At 45.7% G+C, this 24937-nt stretch overlaps 1 protein-coding gene across 50 annotated transcripts in view; it reads left to right on the forward strand.

The window, feature by feature from the left end:
* The window catches only part of ARHGEF7 (Rho guanine nucleotide exchange factor 7), a 191588-nt gene that overhangs the window by 80214 nt on the left and 86437 nt on the right, over window positions 1-24937 (forward strand). For 23 of the 50 annotated variants that reach the window (XM_054665565.2, XM_016925546.4, XM_016925551.4 and 20 more), the window contains 3 exons: window positions 9992-10076; window positions 14562-14692; window positions 22516-22717. In XM_054665565.2, the coding sequence (XP_054521540.1) occupies window positions 9992-10076; window positions 14562-14692; window positions 22516-22717 (418 nt within the window). Of the gene's footprint in view, window positions 1-7706; window positions 7825-9991; window positions 10077-14561; window positions 14693-20969; window positions 21522-22515; window positions 22718-24937 lie in introns of those variants that run through there. The other 27 variants (XM_063792336.1, XM_016925549.4, XM_063792334.1 and 24 more) reach the window with 6 other exon arrangements.

The following is a 24937-nucleotide window of genomic DNA, read 5'->3' on the forward strand; positions in this document are numbered from 1 at the left end:
ATAACAAATGGGTAACTTGTTCCCCATATTCGTGTAGATAATAGCTCCAGCTTTGGCTAATATATCCCTCCCTAATAAGGGTGTGGGACTTTCAGGCATAACAAGAAAGGCATGTGAAAAGAGCAAAGTCTCCCAATTACAAATGAGGAGGTGGGAGAAAAACCTAGTTACAGGCTGCCCCAGGATTCTTCTGATGGTAACAGACCTTGAGGATAGTCATCCAGGACAGGAGATTAACACTGAGAAGGCCTCGCCAGTGTCCAAGAGGAAGTCAATTTCCTGGCCCTCAATGGTTAAATGTACACGGGGCTCAGTGAGGGTGATGACAAGAACTGGCGCTTGCTCTGGGCACCGTCAGTCCTGTTGTTGGATCATCTGGTTGGGGGCTTCTGGCCCAGAGAACCATTGCACTCTGGGGCAGTGCGCCTTCCAGTGATTGCCTCGGCATAGCGGACATGGATGAGGGGGTGGCTTCTCGTTGGACAGTCTTTTTTAAAGTGTCCTTGTAAACCACACTGATAACAAGCCCTACTGGGTGATTGGCCTGTTCCATTTTCTGTCCTCTCTGAACCACCAAGGTTTGTCTGTCTGAGGGCCATGACTAAGGCTGCTGCCTTTCTCTGATCTCGCTTTTCCTTTTGGGCCTATTCCTCTTGGTCCCTATTATAGAACACTGAGGTTGCCAGGTTTAGTAATGCCTCCAGATTTTGTTCAGGGCCCAGGGCTCGCTTTTGGAGCTTTCTCCTGATATCTGCGGCTGATTGGGTAATAAACTTATCTTTTAGGATCAATTGACCCTCTAGGGAGTCGGGTGACAGGGTAGAGTATTTTCTTAAGGCCTCCTGTAGCCAGTCGAGGAAGGCAGAAGGATTTTCTTCCTTTCCCTGAGTTATGCTAGACATCATTGAATAATTAGTGGGCTTTTTCCTAACTCTCCTTAGTCCTTCTAGAACACAGGTCAACAGATGTTTACGACTCCAGTCCCCATGATCTGAGTTGAGTCCCAGTGGGGATCCATACTGGGGACGACTTGCTGACCGGTAGGGAATTTGTCCCTTTCTTCGGCTGTCATTCTGTCATTTACTTGACTAAGATACCAGGTATCTCCAAACTCTCGGGTTGCAGCTAAAGCTGCATTCTTTTCATTAAAGACTAGGGTTTGATCTAACAATAGCATGACATCTCTCCAAGTGAGATTGAAGGTTTGCCCTAGACCCTGTAGGAAATCTATCAGGATCATCTGAAAACTTCCCCAGGTCTGCCTGGATCTGCTTTAAATCAGAGAGGGAGAAGGGGACATGTACCCGGCTTGGGCCAAATTCCTCTCCCCCTACAGCTTGAAGGGGACATAACCGATAGCCCGGGGGTTTTTGTGGTCCCTTGGAGATTTCTTTGCTTATTTCCTTCTGGGCAGGGGAGATTAGAGGAGGCTTATCATTAATAGGAAGGGGAGCTATAGGGAGGCTAGGATATGGGGGTAAGCTGAGAGGTCCTCCTGTGGGACATAAATTGCAAGCTTTGCATATTCTCCTTCAATGAAAAGAAAGCTGGACATAAGGTATTTCAATCCATTTGCCTTCCCTCTTACAGAAAAGGTCAAGCTGCAGGATAGTATTGTAATTTATACTTCCCTCAGGTGGCCATTTTTACCCATCAGAGAGAGAATACTGGGGCCAAGCCATAGTGCAGAAAAAAATAAGCTGCCTCTTTTTCAGGGTTTCTGGGTCAAATTGGTCCGAATGGCTTAGGATGCATTTCAAGGGTGAGCCTGTTGATGCCTGAGTGTTTCCCATCTGAAAGACAAAACCACCTGCAGTTTTGGTTTGTTTTTCTCTCTCTGCCCAAGAACCTATAACGGTCCCTGGACCCTGCTGATCGGAATAGTTGCGCTCACCGACGCAGCAGCAGAAACACCTCTTGGCCAGGAACCCTGGACCCTGCTGATCGGAATAGTTGTGCTCACCGACGCAGCAGCAGAAACACCTCTTGCCCAAGAACCCTGGACCCTGCTGATCGGAATAGTTGCGCTCAGAAACACTAGTTTCCCTCCTAGACCACAAGGAGGACTGAGGAAGGTTGGATTTAGTGGCCCTTACCGACGCATTCTCATAAAACCTGCACCTTGCCTGTCCTCCTAGACCACAAAGAGGACTGAGAAAAATCAGATTTAATGACCCTTACTGATGCATTCTTGAAAACCTGTTAAGAGTCCTAAGCGTTCTCCTGTTAGTATTGGGACTTTACTTGTGTCCTATAAAGATGTTATGCCCCCAAAATGAAGTGGAGGGCCATACCCTGAGGGAGAGAAGGGATCTCCAGGGTTGGAAGAGTGATGCCTTTTGTCCTCACTTATATGAATAGGAAGGATACAATTTCTGAGGCTCCCCATATCCTAGCTTCAGGAATAGCTTTTGTTAGGCCTGCTTGTCTGAGTAGGGGTGCTAAAATTCCAGATAGTACCCCCTGTGACAGGGCTTTGGGCAAAAATTGTGTCTTTCTGATTGGCGAGCCCGGGTGCCTAAAGAAGGGAACAGAGTCCTGAAACTAGAAAAGAACTAGAGACAGGGAGTGGTTTTTAGAAGCAGGACTAGCCTCAGAGAAGAGAGGTGAGAGGACGTTTGTCTGACAGGCATTAGGACCCAGGAGGCAAGGGTCAGGATGGATAGGATAGATGGGCGAGTCTCACTTGGGCGACATAACTTTGAGAGTTCCGCTCATGGCCACAGGGTCAACCAGCTTGTTGTTGGGACCCTGGAGTTGAATGGCTTTCCTCTCTGTTGACCGTTGGCTCAGCCTGGAAGTACAGGAAAAGTGGAAGCTGGTACCAGGCAAACCACCGCTCCCAACTCTGAAGAGTCGGGGGTTATTAGCCCTTTCCCAGAAAGCCTGACACCCGTGTCTTTAGTCTGGTGGCCGTGCTAGTTGCTTTTAACTGGCCAACAGGTGCCTGGTATTTAGCCCCTGAATTCTAAGGAAAAATAGGACAGAATAGCAAGCAAAAGGGGTCTGATGATACTCACTGCTTGGCGATAGTCCCATCTGGGTCGCCAAAATGTGTCCGGAATTGGTTCCTTCTGGTGGGTTCTTGGTCTCACTGACTTCAAGAATGAAGCCGCGGACACTCGCGGTGAGTGTTACAGTTCTTAAAGATGGTGTGTCCGGAGTTTGTTCCTTCAGATGTGTCCATTCCTTCAGATGTGTCCAGAGTTTCTTCCTTCCGGTGGGTTTGTGGTCTCGCTGACTTCAGGAGTGAAGCTACAGACCTTCGCAGTGGGTGTTACAGCTCTTAAAGGTGGTGTGTCCAGAGTTTTTTGTTCCTCCTGGTGGGTTCGTGGTCTTGCTGACTTCAGGAACGAAGCTGCAGACCCTTGCGGTGAGTGTTACAGCTCATAAAGGTAGTGTGGACCCAAAGAGTGAGCAGCAGCAAGATTTATTGTGAAGAGCAAAAGAACAAAGCTTCCACAGTGTGGAAGGGGATCTGAGTGGGTTGCTGCTGCTGGCTTGGGTGGCCAGCTTTTATTCCCTTATTTGGCCCTGCCCACGTCCTGCTGATTGGTCCATTTTTACAGAGTGCTGATTGGTGCATTTACAAACCTTTAGCTAGACACAGAGCTCTGATTGGTGCATTTTTACAGAGTGCTGATTGGTGTGTTTACAAACCTTTAGCTGGACACAGAGTGCTGATAGGTGCGTTTACAAACCTTTAGCTAGACACAGAGTGCTGATTGGTGTGTTTACAATCCTTTAGCTAGACAGAAAAGTTCTCCAGGTCCCCACCCGACCCAGAAGCCCAGCTGGCTTCACCTCTCAATATCTCATTGGTCAGAGAAAGTCATGTGGCCAGGCCTGCCCCTGCCTGTAGGAAGCTGATGGGCATCACTGGGCTGGATGTAGACTCCTCCTCGAAGGGCAGGGGGAGTGAATGAAAGCAGCCATACTGTCTGCTGCCGTGAGCCTGGGTTAGAGAGGCAGAGGAAGTTGGAACATAGTGTACTGAATGTGAAAATTTAAGTTTGGGTCAACATCAGCTCTTAGAACTTTTGTCTGCTGAAGCCTTTTTATTTTAGAATAATACTCTTTTTGATTGAAGCTGTCCTGGAAACCACTGTGGATATTTCTGCTAGTAGTCGTCCTCTGGTCAGAGGTTTTCATATTTGGGAGCATAGGTGACTATAAGCTCCCTGATGTTGCCTGTGCATACTTGTAAGGTTACCCTAAGGGCCTTAGCCTGCCAGATGGTTGCTAGTGACCAGCCGAGCCCCATCTTCCTCATGTCCAAATGAGTCCTTCTTTTGTCAGGTGTTAGTTCAGGAGGTAAACTTAATAATAAATGTGGCTGCTTTGGTGTAACCATAAAATGAGGAATATGCTAAAATAGAATTCCTTTGGAGGCATGGCAAAAATTAAGGCTGGAAGTTGAGTCTGGGCCAGATTGTAGAGCCTTTGATGACTGGTTCCAGCACCTTTGGCTTCAGTTTCTTCTGTGGGGTTAGGAGTTGGAGTGCTGGGTGCCCAGCAACAATCAGCCTGGGCCTAGAGACTGGACAGCAGTGGGGAACGGACACCAGACAGTGACCTCCTGATATGCCTGTTACAGATGGTGGCCTTAGGTCCACATTTGCGTGGGCTCACCCCTCTTCCTTTTTTCTGCTCCAAAGTCTGTGCCTCCATTGGGAGCACATACTACAGTTGTCACCCACTCTGTGAAGCCCTTTCTGACTCATGTTACGGGTACTTGCTTTCTGCCGCCGTGGACTACTCGGTGACTCCTCCTCCTCTTCCTCAACACCTAGGGCGACTTTTCCCTACCATCTTTCTGTGTCTGTGGACATCACCTCTCTCGGCCCCTAGATGGGAGGGGTCCTGACCAGCCTTGGGCTGCGGCCTCTCTGGGGAGAGCCCAGTGCCCTCCCTGTTGCATCCTTCATTTTCCTCCCGGTCATCTCCAAGCTGAGCCTCCTTTCTCTGGAACCAAGTGTGGGAGATGCAGTTGTGGTACAAAGGAATGAATGCCCACTTGCCTTAACTCATTTTTTTTTCTCTTATTGTCCTGTAGCCAGCTGCTGAATTCCTCACCACTCACCTTCACCTTTCTCTCGTTTTCTGTTCAGCCAGCTCTCTTGACCCTGGTGCTTCCTTGCTCGAAATCATGTCTTTTTTTTTTTTTTTTTTTTTGACAATACACTGTGTCAGAGGAATCCTTGAGATTTACAACTGCAAGTGACTTTAGAGGTTAGCTGATTCAGCTTCTCTCCCTTCCCAGGTGAGGAACGGGACACCCACAGCTGTGTGGAGACTTGTCCACCCTGCAGGTGCCAGCTAAATCCTTCAAAATGACCTTTCCAAAATTAACGCCATGTTCTGACATAGCCAAAACTGTAATGTCTGTCATACATGACAAGGTTAGTAATGATGTCTCAACACCATCTGATACGTAGTCTGTATTTACATTTCCCCAGGTGTTCCCAAGTACACTTTGTAGATGGTTTATCCAAAACGGTCCAGTGCAGGGCCCCTTCTGGCATCTGGAGTCTCTTGATCCGGAGCAGTCTTGTTTTCCATGGCCCAGAATTGTGGACAGACTTAATGTCTGGCTTTTGTAGGTGCCCAGAAGCTGCTTGTTCAGTGAAGACACGGTAAAGACAATGGGGATGAGATACTGAAGACATTTTTTTCTTTGGCTCGGGGGGGGATTTCCCTCAGTCTTAAATATGAATGAAGTTCGGCCTTCAATTAAAAAACCATGCCCTTGGTCGTCCTCCATGCCATTGTCTTCTGGACCTAGGACTTGATCCCCAGGCTTGTTGGCTCCTTCCAGTCTCTCCCCAGTGTTTGTCCAAATCCCCACCGTCCCCCTTGTTCCTGTGGCTGAGGTTCTCCGACCTATGATTGCAGAAATCTTCCTCAGATAGTTTCTATGCGTCTCACTATTTTCTTCTATGGTTTGTATAGTTGAGCACCTTCTAGCCATTCTATTTTATGCCCAAATTGCTTTATATATGGCCTGTGTATTTCACAGAGGGCAAGATAATTTTCCTAAACAGTGCCAGCTACAATTCAGCTTCCTAAGAAGCAATTTCTGGAAAGCACTGCAAGAGAAACGAGGTCCAATAAACATACTCTATGAGAATAGAGTTGAGAAAGTCATTGTACTTTGGGGCTTCATTTTATCTCTAAATGAGAGGGCTGACCTGTAAGTCATGTAGATGATTCTTCTCTCTGTTCAGTGGGCTTTTTCTTGTGGTTATTTTGCATTTTTAAAAGTAAGAGTTTTCCTTGGCAGAATGGAGTTATCTGTAGGTCTGTTTTGATAAGTGAGATTTGGTGTGCCCTTTTCTTTTTGAAAGTGTGGGGCATTCCAGTTGCTGCTTCCTGTCCTCAAGCATGTTCCCCTTTCCCTGGTGAGGATGAGAAGTCTGAGGTCCAAGGGGCCCAATGCAGGGCTGTAGCAAGCAGGTGGTCAGGGAGGCTCTGCTCCGTAGACTCAGCCCTCTTCCTTCTTCCAGCACCGCCACGTCCTTCCCACAACGTGCCGCATTGTGTTGTGCGGTTTAGTGTTAGACCATGGGAACTCCCCTCCCCCCCACTTTTAAGAAGGTATTTTTCTATCCTTGTTTGAATACTCTGGGCTTCTTTTATCCCTGATTTGGTATTGTATTTGATTATGTAGTTTCTATTGAGAGTAAAATACCAAAAATAAGCTAAGGAATTTTAATGTTAGTTTTCTGGTGGAAAACTGGTAGGATGATTTCATTTTGGGAGTATCGGATCATTCTATTGCACATTTAATTCACTTAAATGTAAAAGTAAGGGTGAGTGTTTGAAATACGCTTTTTCAAATGGATAGATCCTAAAGCGTATTATGGTGCGAAGTGTGTCTGTGCAGCCACCCTTGTCCCCAGCATGGTGCCTGTGTGGGGTAGTGCAGGTGGCAGGAAGTGTGCCTGTGCTGGCATTGAGGCTTCAGCTGGGCAGGATTCCTAATGACCTTCCTTACCTCACCAGGAGCGCTTCTCACGCTTGGCTGTGTGTTGGAGTCACTTGGAGAGGGTTGGCATTTTGATTTGAGTCTCTGGACTCCAGAACACTGCTGGAGTATCCTGCCCTTTTACAGCCCCCCAGGAGGTCTTAACATGCAGCTCCTGCTGAGAATTGCTGCTCCTGAGGCTGAGGCTTCCAAAAGGAGGCCTGGAGACAATGGAATATGGTTTGTACTTCCTTCCCTCCTGCTGCTCCTTGCCATTGCCGAGAGTGGAAATACTGCTAAAGCACCCAGCAAGTCGTGGTGGGGAATGAATGAATCCCGTCTAAGACACTTGTTTTAATAACCCTAGGGAACAATTTAGTGTGCTAAATGTCATGGTAATTCTTATACACACACTGATTTGCTTTTTGCAGAGAGATTTCTATAAAAGTTTTGAGACTTCCCTATTATTCCCATAGTACAAAATTTCTCTGTACTCAGATTTTTCTGTTTCTGTTTTTTGTTGAATAGATTTCTATTTTAGGAAATAGTCTGTTATCTTTCTCTAGAGAAGCACTTCGATCGAAACATTTTGTTGGCTGAGAATGTGCATTTTCCCCCTCTCAGGGGTAAGGATTTGCCTCATCTCATTGTCTAGCTTCCTGTTGAGAAGTGTGGTGTGTGTATTCACTTAAACTCTGATGTCATATTGAAGCCCATTGGTGGGCAGTTTCAGCCAATCAGATGCTTCCTGGGTATCCAAGTAAGAAAGATATATAGTTCTGGAATAACAGGAAACTTCACATTTTTCACATCCTGTTATTCTGGGTTTTGTGACTTGCTGCCTTGCCACTATGAAGGTTAGTAGAAATTTATTTATGTATTTCTTTTTGTAGTATACAAAATTGACAAAATAAAAAATGACTTGAATTTTCAGAGCTCTAAGATTAGATCTGTAGAGCTGAAAGACATTCAGATCTCCTATTTAAAAATGTTATGATGAAGAGAAATTTTATGTTTTGCATATAAGGAAGCTGAGGCCTATTTAATTCCTTTTAAAAAATGCAGCTTAACCCGTATTTGTTATAGGTGGTTATGTCAGCCTAGATGCTGCTCTCATTTGAGTTGGGATTTCTTCTTAAATAATAAATATTACAACAAATGTATTCTGTATGAAAGATGATTCTAAAGACTATCTGTTCTAAGGACTGTTTTTTAAAGGAAGGATTTAGCTTCATGAATTCAGTTATATTTTGTGCCTTTTGTTAGAAATGGCATCGGTAAGCACATAGAATGCTTAGATGTGTTCACAGCTTTCCTTTTACGTTTTGTGGTTCCATCTGATATTTCCTTGTGAACTTTAAGAAAGTGACCTCTGGTTTTCAGCTCCTTTCTTGACTCTTTTAGTGATTTGGTGGGTTTTTCTCTTGAGGTAGTTTTTCAAAGTCTGGTTCTTTTTTTATGTTTAAACATCTCATGACTATTTTTACTTATTTGGAAAATTATAGACAGAAGGCCTTTAGCTGCAGATGAATTTTGAATAATACAGCAGGACTTTTTCACATTTGGTGTCACTTTTCTTAGCTTCTCTTGGCATGAGCTTCATTACAGCAGCATGCGGTGCCTGCAGGGTGGGTGGCTGGTTGGATGCTGGTGCACGTCTCCATTCGGATGCCTTTTCACTGTGCACCAGCCCCTGTGCTGGGTGTTGGGAGATGTACAATCTGCCACTGCAGCTTTTTTAGTCTAGGGAGGCCTGTAGACATCCACCATCAAACTATCATGACACGTGTTCTGGGGGAGCCTGGCTGGGGACCTGACCGGGTGTGGTGGGGGCAGCCAGGCTGTCAAGGCAGGGCTGTGTCAGGAAGCAGGATGAATAAGGATTAGCCAGGAAAGGGAGGAGACCGAAGGCAGGAAGAGGAAGAAGTGGGGCTTCTGGCAGGGTCTGCTAGAGGTGTGGGGAGAGGGCAGGACTGACAGGAGGAGACGACAGCCCTGGAGAGAAGGTGGGGCCCTTGTCCACTGATGCTCATTTCCGGTAATTTCAGTTAGAACATATGGCAACAGGATACACGTTTTGCTTTTTAAATGTATCTTTCTGTTATTGGCACCTCTGAAAGAATTTTTTTCTTAATTTTTCTGGAACATAGTTGTGGATGATTTGACTGTTTATCTTTGCTTGAGGTTATTTGGTGATCAGAAGCCATATGTAGTCTTTGGGCAGTATCTGAGATGAGAGCTCTGTTTGTTTTGACATGGCTGTGTGTGTGCACACGCGTTCTAGACACTAGTTGCCACATACCTAGGCAAACCAATGTGCTTTACCTTTCCAAGCTCCAGGATGGTGGTGGGAAGTGCCTGCCAGTGGCAATGTGACCAGCTCTATCGTGGTCCCAGGGCTCTAGATAGCCCTGGACTGGAGGGGATGCGGTTGTGGGCTTGCCTGGTTCTGGCCTCAGAGCTCTGAGGGTGGTGGTCTCTTGTCCCTACCCCTTTCCTATCTGGGATCTGCTTCTCCTGTCTGTCCTCCTTTTACCCTCACATCCACTCTGCTCTCTGATGTCCGCATTTTCTTTTGCTGCTGTTAGCTTTGGAATCGACTGTCATTTTCCCTTATTTTCTGTGGCTAGGAAAGAACATCTGTAGCACGCCTTGCCTGGGGCCTCTGTGTTAATCTAAGGAGAGGAGGATTGCGCAAGCACCGCTGCTTGCTTGCTGAATGCCAGCAGCCCACCCCCCCCCACCCCGCCCCCGTGAATGAGCTCACACTCCAGAGGGGCAGGGGCGGGTGTTGGGTAGGGAATTGGCCTAATGCCGAGGGGGGACCCTGCACCTAAGTAGGAGAATTTTGATTGGATTCTTACCTCAGGACTGAGAGACTGAGCGTGCTGGTCTCCCTGTCACAGGTTGTGTGGTCTCCTTAGGATTTCAGGCTGAGCATCGTCGCATTGCTGGGAGAACTTAGTTCATCCTGCACCCAACATAAGACTCTACTAATTTTGCTTGTTTAATTTTTCCTTTCAGACGTTTGATGCAAATGATTTGTATCAGGGGCAGAATTTTAACAAGGTCCTCAGTTCCTTAGTGACTCTAAATAAAGTAACAGCAGGTAAGACTCTTTTTTATTGAACTCGAGGGGGTGGGAAGACATACGGGCTGACACCTTTGGTTTTCTTGTTTTACCAAAGCCAGGGGAGCATTACTGAATTTAAAAAATAAGCTTTTGTTGCATTACGTTTTGATTGTTCCTTTTGCTGTGATATTTTATTTGCCTTGTTAGAATAGAATCTTCTTTAAATGTTGTGGTATATATCAGGTGTTTTCCTTTCTGTGGGTGGAGAGATTTCTCACCTGAACGTATAGCAGGAGAAAAGTGTCTAGTTCTTATGGGAAGGCTCATGGGCTGTGTTGGAGCTAGAAGCACCTTTCTCTCAGTTTTTATTGAGTGTATGCTGGTTAAAATTTGTATCTAGCGGGCAGAAGTTTTGAGCCGTGACCATGATAAGGGAGTGGCTTGTGGATTGGCCTGTAAAGTCCACACTACCTGTCCAGGGCTCCTGAGGGCTGTGGCACCCAGGTACATGGTGTGTGTGGTCCTAGCCCCCGTTAGTACTGAAGTGGAGAGGAGGTTTTGGGGACATGGTGTGCCCCTCTCATGGGCCACAGTGAAGACAGGAGTTGTTCAGACAGGTCCTCTGAGGGAAGGTGCATGTTGTCCATGATGCCAAGGTCCCCGGAGGAAATGCTCCATGAGCCCTGAGGAGCTCTTTCTTGGATTTCTGTGTGGCTCAAAAGGAAGGAACTTTTTAGTTGCTTTTTTTGTTTTATTAGAGTAATTTTTTTTTCCTATTTACCTTCACGGATGTTAAATATCAGGTTTGTGGGGGAAAGTGCCGTGTCCTTTTCAAACAGAAACCTCCTGAGTTGATTTTGTCAGGGTCGCTTCTCAGCTTCGTCTGGCCCTTCAGTGGGGGGGGTGTACTTGCCTCACTGCACATCGAGGAGAGACGGGGGTTATGCATGCTTTGGGGCTGCAGTTCCTGGCTCCGGGAGGCTTCATCGGTGGTGCGGGGACTGTCCTTGGTGCTGCCTCCCAGCGCATGTGTGCTCTGACTGCTGTCTGGAAGCTGCTGCTGCTGCTGCTGATGCCCCGGCGAGAGGCACTGGCCCCCATCCCTGGGAGCAGGGGCAGACCCCAGGCAGAGGTGTGGCTGTGGCTGCGTGTTCACAGCTTGACTTGTGAGGTTTAAAGGACTGTTCAGATGAAAGCATCGAGGAAACAAAAATTTAAATGGCAGGATTATGAAGATGGATGTAACTAATGAAAATTGTCACATTATTTAATGCCTTCTCTGTCTCTACAATCTAAAAATGATCCTTTTAATATGAACAAACAATAAGAAAATCACAGCCGGGTGTGGTGGCTCATGCCTGTAATCCCAGCACTTTGGGAGGCCGAGGCGGGCGGATCACGAGGTCAGGAGATCGAGACCATCCTGGCTAACACGGTGAAACCCCGTCTCAACTAAAAATACAAAAAAATTAGCCAGGCGTGGTGGCGGGCACCTGTAGTCCCAGCTACTCGGGAGGCTGAGGCAGGAGAATGGCGTGAACCCGGGAGGCGGAGCTTGCAGTGAGCCGAGATCGCGCCACTGCACTCCAGCCTGGGTGACAGAGCGAGACTCCATCTAAAAAAAAAAGAAAAAAGAAAAAAGAAAATCACTTATCTAAAGTTATGGATGACATTGAAAAGGACATACATTTAGAGTGGATCACTGGAATTTAATACAAGAAATACTGCAACAGATGATGTACAGAAGTGGCATATTCATGTGTCCTGACCACATGGGGGAATCTGCCTGCAAACTCATATTCATCCATGCCTCAGAGTTTTGAATTATTTTTTATGGAGGCAGGGTCTTGCTCTGTCGTCCACGCTGGAACACTGTGGTGTGATCTCAGCTCACTGAAGCCTCAGCCTCCTGGGCTCAGGCAGTCCTCCCACCTCGGCCTCCTCAGCAGCTGGGTCTGCAGGTGTGTGCCTCTGTGCCTGGCTAATTTTTGCATATTTGTAGAGATGGGGTTTCGCTGTGCTGCCCAGGCTTGTCTTAAACTCCTGAGCTCAAGCTATCTGCCTGCCTTGGCCTCCCGAAGTGCTGAGATTACAGGCTTATGCCACCATGCCTGGCCTAAATGATGTGCCTTATAATTAACGTAGATCTCTGTGGCAGATGGGGCAATAGCACAGATATGTAAAATCTACAAGTAATCCTTAATTTGACTCTGCTCCCATTGAATACTTTTTTAGAGGTTGCTCACAGGAGCAGAAGATAATAACTTTGAATTTCATTGTAGATGTTTTCTCTGCCTTTGCTGTAAGTGGGGGTGCTAATTAGGACGAAGTGGCTTTAGAACATGCCTTTAATTTGTACACTCAGTCTTGGGATTGTCAACCATCTAGGTTTGAGACGGTAGGATTTACAAGTAAATAAGAGAAGTCAGAATCCAGTAGCTCTCAGGCTATTAGTTTTTACCTCTACCTTATGGAAATGTATTTTGTGTATGTTCTTGGTATCATTGGCTATGTGTTGGATGTAAAATAGATAGCTTTGTTCTTTACAAAGACAAATTTGGAAGTTACCACATAAACTTGGTACTTTTAAGCTTTTAAACTATAGGAATGACCCCTCCTAGATGGAAGGAATGCTTTGCTTTTCTGTTTGCCCTTTGTTTTTGTTTTTGAAGTCAGTGGGAAGGCAATGCCCGTACCTTTTCTTTTTGAGACAGAGTTTCGTTCTTGTTGCCCAGGCTGGAGTGCAATGGCATGATCTTGGCTCACCGCAACCTCCGCCTCCTGGATTCAAGCGATTCTCCTGCCTCGGCCTCCCGAGTAGCTGGGATTACAGACACGTGGCACCACACCCGGCTAATTTTGTATTTTTAGTAGAGGCGGGGTTTCTCCATGTTGGTCAGGCTGGTCTGGAACTCCCAGCCTCAGGTGATCCACCAGCCTCCGCCTCCCTAAGTGTTAGGATTACAGGCATGAGCCACTGCGCCTGGCCTCGTTTCTTTCTAGATTTCAGCTTTCCTTGATTGGCAAACAGTAAGACAACTGCAGCAGCCACAGTTACTGTGGACATTCTTGGGAAAATTGTCATTGTCTTTCTGCTTCTGTCTCTTAAAATCATATGTGTTCTCAAGGCATTTAGTTGACTGTAACTGGCCTTTTAATTGGATAGAAGAAAGCTTGGTGATGGGGAAGTACAGAATGTCTTCAGGATGGCCCTCCTTGTATGAGAATTTCCTGGAAGGCTGTGGCCAGCAGAGCACTGCAGACCATGGCCGGGAGCCCTGTAGAATTTGCTGGAAATGCCCTTTTAGCTGGTTTTGTGCTGCAGGTTGCCTGAGACCCCTGTGTTCTCAAGTAGAATGTGCTCTGTAGAGATTACTCGTAACCTGCCCTCAGCAGGTCCTGGGAAGTGTAGGGTGAGGGGGTGACCTGAGAAGAATTTAAGATCGTTGGGGTAGCAAGCCCCCATCTGTGGGGTCAGGCAGGTGGCGTGAAGGGAGGAGCTGGATGGAAGGGCATGGGTGCTGGATCCTCTCAGGACAGCCCCTGCCCAGCTCTGAGCCCGCTTTACCTGATGGGATATAGACCTGGTGTGGCCACATCCTAAATGTGTCAAGAGCAGTGGGGAATCTGGGTTTTTGGTGATACCTTCAGACTTTTCGATGTTGACCGTTTAATTCAGAATTTTATAAGATACGTGCAAGCCAATCCAAACACCTGGGAGGAAGCTGGGACCTGGAGACTTAGGGTTGCTTTCATGGAAGCCTCCCTGGAGTTTAGGACATGGCCGGGCATGTGCCTCTCAGAACAGTGATTTTCCCAGCAAAGTTTTTCACAGCCTCGTTCTCTCTTTTTTTTAATTGAGTCACTTTTAAGAATAAATTGCTATTATTTATTTGTTGGATGCCCTATGTGGAGTGTCTTATGAAGGGGGATCCAGAGAACAGAACTAAGCCTCTTACTGTCTGTTTACTTTGATTCTGTCAGCAACTTCATGAGGTGAGTAGAGCCTGTGCTGCCTTAGTCTTGGGGAAATAATCCTCGCAAGGTTCTCTCTGGCTGAAAAATACACCGGATTTTCTCTTTTAAATAAGAGTCTTTTCCTTCTGTTGCTTATTGCATGACACATCGTCCTGGAAAAGTGGGCACGTGGTGGTGATGCGTTGGAGAATCAGTACTTGGTTGTTCTCCGCTCCATAATCAAATTTGAGAGGCTTTTTTTTCCAGGTGAAGGGAAAATCTTAAAAAGTTATAATACATTTCACAAACTTTTGAAAATTATATTAGAGAAGAACTGATTAATAGTTATCTCCAGATAATTTCTGGAAAGGTAGTTGGGGAATGAATGCAAGTCATTTATGTAGCAAATAATTTGTTCTTTGTTTTCTGCATAAATGGGCTGCTTTGTTGTGGTCTTTTGGTGTGTCCGTCTGTGCTGCCCTAGTTTTAAAGTCTAGTGTGTAGTGTGGGTGCGTGGTATCAGGCGCTCTCAGCTCTCTTTTTCTGTGTGCATGCTCTTTGCAGACATCGGGCTGGGGAGTGACTCCGTGTGTGCCCGGCCCTCGTCTCACCGCATAAAGTCTTTTGACTCCCTTGGATCACAGTCTTTGCACACTCGGACTTCAAAACTGTTCCAGGGCCAGTATCGGAGTTTGGTAAGTTTGAGAGATTTTGTTACTTAAATATGTTTGGGAAGGATATGAGTGTGTATGGATATATCTGGGAAGATACGTATGCCTCCATTAATGGTGTTAAACAGGGCGAAGGTAGCTGGACTTCGCCTCCGTTGTGCCTGTAATCTGGTTTGGCATTTGCTCATTACCAGATGATCCAGATATTATGCTTAATGATTGCTTTTGAGAAACTCATTTGTTTTTAGGTTGTATTGCAAGACTCATGACTCGATATCTGGAGTGATGCTGCTTTAAAAAAACACACCCCTTGTCATTTGCATGGCATTATCAGCTATGCACATGTACAGAAATATTGAGAATAAGAAATATGTATGGAAAAGTACTCAGCTCCGTAAAGAAGAGCTGGTTAAAACTAAAGAATCTGGCCTTTCTTCTCTTCATGAAAGCATGGCTTAGTGTGCTTTACTAAGTCAGGATTTAGTTTACAGGGGAGGGAATCCCTTAGAATGACTGATTGGGATGCAGAGAAAGAAACTTAGATGATCGAACAGTTGTCGTGGAGAGTGAAAAAATACTCGTTTAAAAATGCTCAGGATACAGGCTGTGAGTAAAGCCCACGGAATGTAATAGTGAAGTTGAAAATGAGAAACTCAAGCAGGGTTAAACAGGGCTGCCTGGAGAGTGTTGGGGCAGAGCCAGGGCTGCCACTCTGCAGTCCTGCACCCTTCTCTGAGCTGCAGCTGGCGGGCAGTGACTTGGATTGGCTGCTGGGGATACCACTGCTTTCTCGCGACAGTACATTACTTTGTTAGAAACATAGTGATCTTGTAACGTGAGTCTAGAGAGAACCCTATTCTAGAGTCATGAAGGGTCCATGGATTTTCCTCTGCCTTAACATGGGGGAGTATTGCTAAGTAAGCTGATGGTGGTCCTCAAGAAATAAAAGTTAATTTAGATAGAGTCGTGATTTGTAGAGGGAAATAAATTAGAGTGGTTTATGAAGCATGTGTGAAAAATGGAAAGATATGCGAGGAATGTGATTTTTATGTTTCTGAACGTTTTGAACTCAAGCTCGCTCTCATTGCTGTGTCTCCTCTTAGAGAACCCCTGAGGGGTCTGACTGCTTCAGGCGTGGTGGGCGGTGGGCTGCATGGCCTGAGTGCTGCAGTCCTCACAGCAGCCCGGAGAGGCCTGGCTGTTGCTGTTTCCTGCTTTGCAGGAGCCTGTACTGGAAGAATTCTGTGGACTACCATTGGGAGCATTAGGATTCCAAGTTAAAGAGAACTAAACAAACCACTTTAAACACACTGGAAATGAGCTCTGTAAAACACATGAGGAAAACATAAGAGAATCAGCTCGGCTTTGGTAAAGCTGTGATTTGCTGTCTCACCCGTTCACTGGTGGCAATTTTCATCTGATTTTTTTTCTTTTTGAGTAGAGGACTGGATTACAAATGTATAATTTTAAGTAAAATAAAGTTAAATGTAATGTTTGTTGGTAATGTTACTGAGATCATAGTAAATATTGGATTAATTTTTCATTAGCTGCTGAAATTTCGTTATACTAGAAATAGACTTGCGCCCTCTGACCTGTGTGAAGTCTTTTTGGGCTGATGTTTTGATTGGGTGCTAGTGAGCTGCTTTCTCTTTGATGGAATGTGCAAGACCTCTCTCAGCCATGCTAGGTAAGAATGAGTGTTTCTTTACCCTTAGGTTTTTCTGTGTCGTTTATCAATAGCACTTTGTAGTAGTTTTCTTGGATTAAAAATTAAGAACTTATCTTGAAACAAGAATGGCCTAACATTCTTTAGAAGCTGGGCAGTGGATGCATGGAGGGCCACCTGTCACTCTCTCCTTTTGTGTGCATTTGAACATTTCCATGATAAAAAGTTAAGCTAAAAGGCAACTTGCAGTTTCTTGAATGTCAGTTTTGAGATCATATTAAACCTAAGCTTTGAGATTGCATAAGACGCTTCCATCCCCCAGGTGAGGATCTGTGTTCTGAGGGGCTGGTGGTGTTTATGCCCCTTTGCTCTTCTGTTGCTCCTTCGTTACCTGCCTCCCTTTCAGTGTAAGAATGTGTCCTCCAGCCACCACTGCAGTTGCTGGTTGTTTTTATAAGCTTGTTTTTCATCTGTGAAACCATCAGCCCCCTGCCTCGGGACAGATTTCCTGTCTCGGGATATAGGCAGGCTTGAACAGTTTGATGTTGCGTTTACTGCTTTGCACTGCAGTGGAGGTTTTCACTTGTCTGCGGTGCCCCTCCACCATTCCAAGGAAAGAACAGTCAGGGGAGAGTTCTTACCCACTTCCAGAGGCTGAACTAAATTGAGCTCTTTATCCAGTTCGGCTCTGTGATGGGCCTCGGTGGTGAAGAATGTGGTAGGCGCCAGTTGTAGATTTAGGTATGGTTTTTCTCATAGATAAGGCATGAGTTCATACTTCACTCTTTGTTCGACACCGCTGGAATTCCTGGTGACTGCTGTGCTTTTAGTCTTCAACTGCTGGCTGCTGATTGGTACAGCCTTGAGTGCTGAATGCTGTTCTCAGAGTTTGGGGACGGCGTTTGTGAGGTGATTGTCCCCATCATCCTTCATTTCTGGGAGAGGTGACTTGATTTCTTAAAGTGCTGCTTCTGCTTCTGGAAACCAGGGACCTGTACGTCTGGCACAGTCCTGATGCTGGCAGCTAACCTTGGCTTTGGACCAGTCACCGAGTGTATTTCCAAGACATGCAAGAAATTATATCCAAATGTATTGTACACATTGTTAAATATTTTCATATACCATATTTTGTCAATTCAAAGACTTCTCTTTTTAAGTCATTTTAACACATCTGGAAGTACGTGTATCTTACAGTTGATGGTATGCCATAATGTAATTGACAGTATTTGGTGGAATATAAAGGCATTGTCTAATTTTTGGCATCTTATATTGGTTGACATGAGGAAACTGAAGCTTAGAGAAGATATTTACCCAAGATCACAGCACTCAGAAATAGTAAAGTTGGAGTAAAAATTGTGTCTCCGTCCTTTGGCAAGCATTTCTCCTTCTGTAAAGGAAATTATAGGTGCTCTTAGAGAGCGGAGGAGAGGGTATTGTTGGTGTGAAGCAGCACTCCAGAGTGTCCTGGTTTTGGATTGTTAGGGTAATTTCAGAACATGGGATACAATAAAGTAATCAGGTGATTAATATGCAAGATACTAATGGGTGGTGCTTTGGCTCCAGGCATCAGAAAGAGGCTGTTAAGGAGCATGGTGGGCATAGATGACTGTGCCCGGCCAGGTCATGTGTGCCTGGATGGGGTCTCTTCTCCCTTTGGGTTAGGGCAGTGGGGGAACTGTCTTCACTCCCCTCCAGTTACTAAATTCTATTGACATGTAACGTACATAGAAAACCAGTTCATGTATTGTGTGCATACAGCGTGATGTATTGCATGATGAAGTTTTATACATGGAACATTCCTGTGTAAGCACCCAGATGAGGAGGCAGAGCATGACCAGCCTCCAACTCCTCGATGGAGCTTGCGTTCCCCAAGGTATCTGCTGTCCTGATGTCTGATGGTGAAGATGAGTTTTATCCATTTTTGTATTTTTTTTAGCAATGGGATTCTGTGGCATATCCTTTTGTTGTTGTTGTTGTAACGACTGGCTTGTTTTTCTCAACTGAATGATTTAGATTCCCTTAGAGTGTCATGTTGAGTCCAGACAGGTAACAAGCTACAGTTTCAGGAGAGCTTTTTAAAAAAGGGAAAAAAACCCCACAATGATAAAATAGTGATGAAATCCATCTCTTCCAGCTTCCTGTAACACTACTGACAGTGAAGGGACCCCTCGCTCAGCTGCCGTGATTTTAGGCTGAACGTGGTAGTATAGAGTGTGTAGTTGGAATATAGCCTTTTCTAGGACACCCTTTTCCAGCCAGTCCCATGCATCTTGCGTTCTGATGGAGCACTTGGCATGTTCTAAGTAACCTGTCTTGAGAGTAATAGGCAGAAAGAACATTACAGAGCCCACATGTCCTTCAGCGTAATGACTGCTGAAGAATGGAGGTATGTTGCGACGTTTCACCTGGATACCTGGATCTGAAACAGCTGCCTGCCCCCTGTACCTTTCCTTGGATTCCCCGCTCTCTTAGACACTACCCTTTCTTTCTGGGGTGTTGCATTGATGAAGTAATGTCAGTAGGCGTGCCTCCCTCACCCTCGCCTTAAGTGTAGAGCGTGTGTGCATTTGCACACTCAAGACTGTGAGGTGGAACTCCGCTGCCTCTTGATCATACCTCATCTCCCCTCTGCTTCCATTCAGGCCTGCCCTGGCCTCAGCCCTGGTGCTGGCTGGAGCCTCAGGGCTGGCCAAGGGTGATCTCGGGCACCTGACCTGGGAAGGGGCCTGCTGCGCCTGCGTTGCTTTGCTCACCACAGCTGTGTTCTGGCGTTGGAGCTGATCACCAGGGTGCATGCACTGTGAGCCTGTTTTCCACAAGGCCGGCGTGCCCAGGTGACGTTGGATTACTTACAGGAGAGCATGGTCGCGATCACAGCAGACAGCTAGTGAGTGGAGATGGTGGTTTGCAAAAAGAGAACTTGACATAGCACAGTGAACTCAGGTCACGTTTCACCACACAAGAGCAAGGAACACGTGACAGTTTCTGGATGGGATCTTCAGTTGCAGTGGCAAACTTGACCCTGCCCCTTGTTGGTCACAGGGCCCAGAGAGCTTTGTGTCTGCGCTGGTAATTGTTCGCTGGCGCTTTTGTTGCCAAACACCGAAGAGAGGCTTCTTGATTAAATATGAAATATGCATTAAGTATTTCACTTATGAATTTGAATTACTAAATACATATTTATAATTAATACTTAATCTGTAAACACATTTAAATAGATAAGTATTAAATATTTTTGGAATAATATTACAGCTACTCCTTATTGAGGATCTGTTGTGACCTCTTTGCTTTGATGCTTTACCTTTTAAAAATGTTTTTTTTTTTCAGTGATTTATACATGCACTTAAAGTCAGGTGATTCGCTGAGACCTGCTATTAGGAAAAAACAGTAGGGACGGCCACTTTTAATTTTTTTCCACTAGTTCTTTTTTTTGTTTTGATTTTTATGGTGCATAGTTCATCTATATTTATGGGGTACACGAGCTGTCTTGATACAGACATACAATGCGTAATAATCATATCAGAGTAACTGGGGGCATCCGTCCCCTCTAGCATCCATGACTTCTGAGTGCTGGTTCTTAAGGAGTGCTTTCTAATGCGGATAGTTGTTAGTTTGGTGTCCTGCGGGGCTGAGGGGGCGATCTTGCTGGAGGGTTGTATTTGGCTGTCTTGCTCCTCCGTTGGTGCTTTGTAGGTATTTGCCTGTGTGTCTCTAAATAAAGTGCCCTTTTTTTTTGTTTTTCCTTAATTTGAGGTGATATCAATGTGGACTCCCACAGAGAAAGAGGGGCTGGTGCTGTTTTCCTCCCCTGGCCCCTTGACCTGCATAAATGCCTAGGCCTGTCGTCCCCGTGGCTGAGTTCCACCCTGGTTTCACTGAGATCGGTGTTCAGGGTAACATGACGAGGCGAATAATATTCAGAGCAGAGCCACGTTGTATGCTATGACTGTTCTTACCTTTCTAATATTTTGTTTTCGAGAATTAGTAATTCTCGTTTCTTTGTTTAGTTTTCTGTGTATGTTTTGCAGGTTGCAGATCTAGTCTTTTGCGTATTTCTAAGGGTCTCTTTGACATTCAAACACATTATTTTTTTCTCTTCTCTTCCCGATTAACTAAGCTCTTGGAGCCTGTGCCCTACTTGAATCTCTTTTGGTTGTGAGCCAGGCTGGCCGCACAGCTGCTGCCTCTGAGCCGCCTTCCATTGTCACCTGGGACACTCCCCCTGACTGTGTAGATCTCCTCTGCCTCTTTCTCTTCAGTTTTTTTGTTAATTCCCCTGTTTTGGAGAAGCACATTTTTAACTCCTTCAGAAAGTGGTGCGTGGGAGGTAAATTTTTGAGATCTTGTATATCTGCAGGTGTCTGTTTTATTAATAACTTTTTTGTCTTTAGTTTTCAGAAGTTTAATTTATGGTATGAGTTGGTTTGAATTTCTTTAGGTTTATACTAGTTGGGGTTCACGCAGGTTCCTGGATTGGTATATTTATGTCTTCTGTCAAATTTGGGATATTCTGAGCCATATTTTCTTACCCTGCTTTTCAGCTCTGCCCTCTTAGACTCAGCTTCTGAGACTGATACCAGTGTTTGAAGTTCTTTTATTTCCCACAAGTCCCTGGGACTGAGTGTTGCTGGATGGGGGGGTGATGATTGGCCTGCTAGTGGTAGAGCGGGGGCTGTATGTCAAGAAGTGTGGGTGGTCTCAGGCCTTCCCTGTGGCTGGGTGGAGAGCAGGGAGAAGCCAGTGTGGGCAGATGGAATCACCTGCTGCCACTTGGTGGGGATAGAGGCCTGGACTCTGCTGATGTCGCTGGTGGGGATAGAGGCCTGGACTCTGCTGATGTCGCTGGTGGGGATAGAGGCCTGGACTCTGCTGATGTCGCTGGTGGGGATGGAGGCCTGGACTCTGCTGATGTCGCTGGTGGGGATGGAGGCCTGGACTCTGCTGATGTCGCTGGTGGGGATGGAGGCCTGGACTCTGCTGATGTCGCTGGTGGGGATGGAGGCCTGGACTCTGCTGATGTCGCTGGTGGGGATGGAGGCCTGGACTCTGCTGATGTCGCTGGTGGGGATAGAGGCCTGGACTCTGCTGATGTCGCTGGTGGGGATAGAGGCCTGGACTCTGCTGATGTCGCTGGTGTTCCCTGGAGCTCTGAACGTTCTGTGCAGTCTGTGGGACACTGCGTTGCAGGTGGGCTGGGCTCGCTTGCCGTCAGTGGTAGGGAAGAGGGGTGAGCCGGGGCTGAGGTCTGCCAGGCGGCCCTTTTCTTGCTCCTGTGCTGGCACGAGCAGGCTTCTCCTGGGGTTGTCAGGCTGTGCGCTTTGGTAGTTCTGCATCTCCAGCCTCTCCAGAGCTCTGTCCGGGGCAGATGGAAATCAAAGAGGCCCCAGCCCCTCTGCCTTCCTCTTTCTGCCTTTCAGAAATCTGAAAATATGCACAGTTTCTGAGAAAAATGCGAATTAAAATACGAGGTACTGTTTCTTGTCAGTTTGGCAATATTGAGTGTTGGTGGAAGTTTGAAATGAGCACTTTTAGATACTGTTGGTGGGGCTGTTGCTTGGTGTAGTTTGTAGAAACTTCTTGGAGGACAATTTAGAAAGATGTATTAAAAAGTTAACTGTAATAAATATGTCTTCTGACCAGAATTTAATGTATAGCTGGTTTACAAGTATATTCAAAGATAGACATACAAATATTTGTAATGCAGCCTTGTCTACACAAGGAAAGTACTGTATATGGTATCTGGAAATATACTGGAAATAATCTAAAAATCCACTAATGGAGAGTGGGTTCCATAATGAGTGGTATAGTCATATAGCATAACATTAAGTGTTATGTAAGCACCAGTAAGTACTGCCAGATAAATGACCATGTTGTCTTAACTTTTGTGACTTGTGGAGAAGTGCGTGTAGTGTGACTCTGTCTCTGTCACACGGATGTGTCTGATTAGGCATCACAGTGGCAGACCAGGACCTTTGAATGCTGTGAAGAGGGTGTGCTCTGGGGCTGGAGTGGTGCTGGTGGTGGTCATGGGGCACTGGAAGGGAGGAAACTGAAGTTTCTCTAAATGTTTTTCTACTGTTGGGCAATTATGCTGCCTTTGTACTAGTAAAGTATAATCCATTTTATAATGAAGTAGACTGTTCTTGGTATAATTTTTCTCCCACTCTTCTTCCCCTTTTAGGACATGACCGATAATAGCAACAATCAACTGGTAGTAAGAGCAAAGTTTAACTTCCAGCAGACCAATGAGGACGAGCTTTCCTTCTCAAAAGGAGACGTCATCCATGTCACCCGTGTGGAAGAGGGAGGCTGGTGGGAGGGCACACTCAACGGCCGGACCGGCTGGTTCCCCAGCAACTACGTGCGCGAGGTCAAGGCCAGCGGTAAGTGGCCGAGCCTGGGCTGTGTGTGGCTTTTTGCGATGAGCAGAAAGAAGTAAATGTACTTGACATAGCGTTTACTCTCCAGCTGGACCTGTGCAGATGACCTGGTCTTAGGATACAGTTTTTTGTTAGATGTAATGGATTTTCACCTCAGCCCCACATTGGGGCCCTGGCATCAAGGGCTCTCTAGTTACTAGCCAGCATTTCCTTTCATCCTGGCATTTTCCAGACGTGAAGAGAAACATCTCGAATCTTTATCATTGCAGTTTTACTGTGAAAGAATTGATCTTTTTTTTTTTTTTTAAGAGCTAGTGTCAGGACTTGGAGTTGGCAGTCCTCAGGCTATGTTTAATTTTTGTGACTATGGGTGGTACTTTTGGCAGTGGTGTGCAATGAAGTAATTTCTGTCATTTTCTTTGTACTAGTGATAGTATTTTACAAATGCATTGCTTCCTTATGTTTTGTAGTTGTTCACATTGTTTCACTGACTTTCCGATTTTGAGGCTTGTGTTCTTATGAAAGAATAGTGATCCTCGGCACATGGCTATGGCTGCCGGGCTGTCGTGCTTCTTGTGGAAGCGTGTGGGTGGGTGGACAGAGGTGGGGGGTGGGATTTGTGAAGGGAGCAGTCATGTATGTCACTTTACTTGCATCCTGCCCTGTAGTTGAAAAACACCGTTGTATACTACAGTTCCTCGGATTCTGCTGGGGAAAGAGTGACTTACAGAGAATAGCTGATACACAGGGAGCTGTGGAAAGGACGTGATGTAAAATTGTAGCTCTGCTCTAGGGCTTGGGTGACTGAGCCTCAGAGCCACAGGTGTTTCATATGGAAAATGAGGATGATAGTTCTCCCTTGTGAGGTCTTGTGGGGTTGAATTGTTAAGGTTTGTACTATGTGTATGGAGTCTGGCAGAGTAGGAGCTCAGGGAATGTTAATGGCTGCTATTGTTTTTCTAAGGTAGCAAGAAAAAAAGATTTACAAATGGGAATATGACAATTTTGATGTAAAAATATTTTCTCAGTGACCTCAGAAAACAAGTATTTTAATGAGGCAGATGGCAGCCCTTATTTGTAAACTTCTCTGGTGCTGGAATTTTTAGGAACACCACCTGCCTGTTCTTATTGTATGTATATGTATACATATATATAAAGCAGTTCGCCATTTTTTACCAGTTCTAAGTGTACTGTTCAGTAGCACTAAGTACATTCACAGTTTTATAACCATCACCACCGTTTATCTCCAGAACTGTGTCTTCTCAAAGTGAATTCTGTTCCCATTAAACAGTCCCCATTCCCCTCCCCAGCCCCTGCCCTCTACCATTCTGCTTTCTGTCTCTGAATTTGATTACCGTTGGTGCTTCGTGTAAGTGCAGTCATTTTGTCTTTTGACTGCTTATTTCATTCAGCATAAAGTGCTGGAGGGTTTTCCATGCTGTAGCATATGACAGAGTTACCTTCCTTTGTAAGGCTGAATAATATTTCATCATATGTATGTACAACATTGTGTGTTGATGGGAACTTGGGTTACCTTCACCTCTTGGCTATGTGAATCATGCTGCTAGGAGCATGGTTGTGTAAGTATTTGAGTCCTTGCTTTTCAGTTCTTTTCTGTATGTACCCAGAAGTGGAATTGCTGGGTCAGATGGTGGTTCTGTGATTACGTCTGGAGGAACTGCCACGTGGTTTTCCCCAGCGGCTGGACCATGTCGCATTCCCACCAGCAGTGCACAAGGTTCTGCTGCTTCTGTGTTCTCGCCAACTTGTTTTTTTTTTTTTTCTTAAAGTAATAGCCATCCTGTTGGATGTGAAGTTGCTACTGTTTTTTGTAGTTGTTAATAATGATAATTTAAAAGGCAGTATTTTTTATTATAATAAATCGACTTGGGCAGAATTTTTTTCCGGCTGCTTGTTATGTTCCAGTTAATGTATAAAGTACTTTCCATTTGCAACTTCAGTTCTCCTCATAACCCTTGAAGACAAGTATTGCTGGGATATTAAGAAGGGGGTGGGTTGCAAGTACATGACATCCTTTAAAAAAATCCGTTCATGTGTAGAGCCCACTGAGAGCGCGGCACTGGCACCATGCTGAGGGGTGGAAATGTCAACTTGACAGACATCACTGTTAGGAGATGCAGTTTAGTCTGTGACTCAGTTGGATGGCACTGGCCTGCATGAGCCTTCCTGGAGACCTAGGGCTAGGGCAGGCCCGGTCCATCC

Source organism: Pan troglodytes, chromosome 14 (genome assembly GCF_028858775.2).
Source record: "Pan troglodytes isolate AG18354 chromosome 14, NHGRI_mPanTro3-v2.0_pri, whole genome shotgun sequence".
NCBI lineage: Eukaryota > Metazoa > Chordata > Mammalia > Primates > Hominidae > Pan > Pan troglodytes.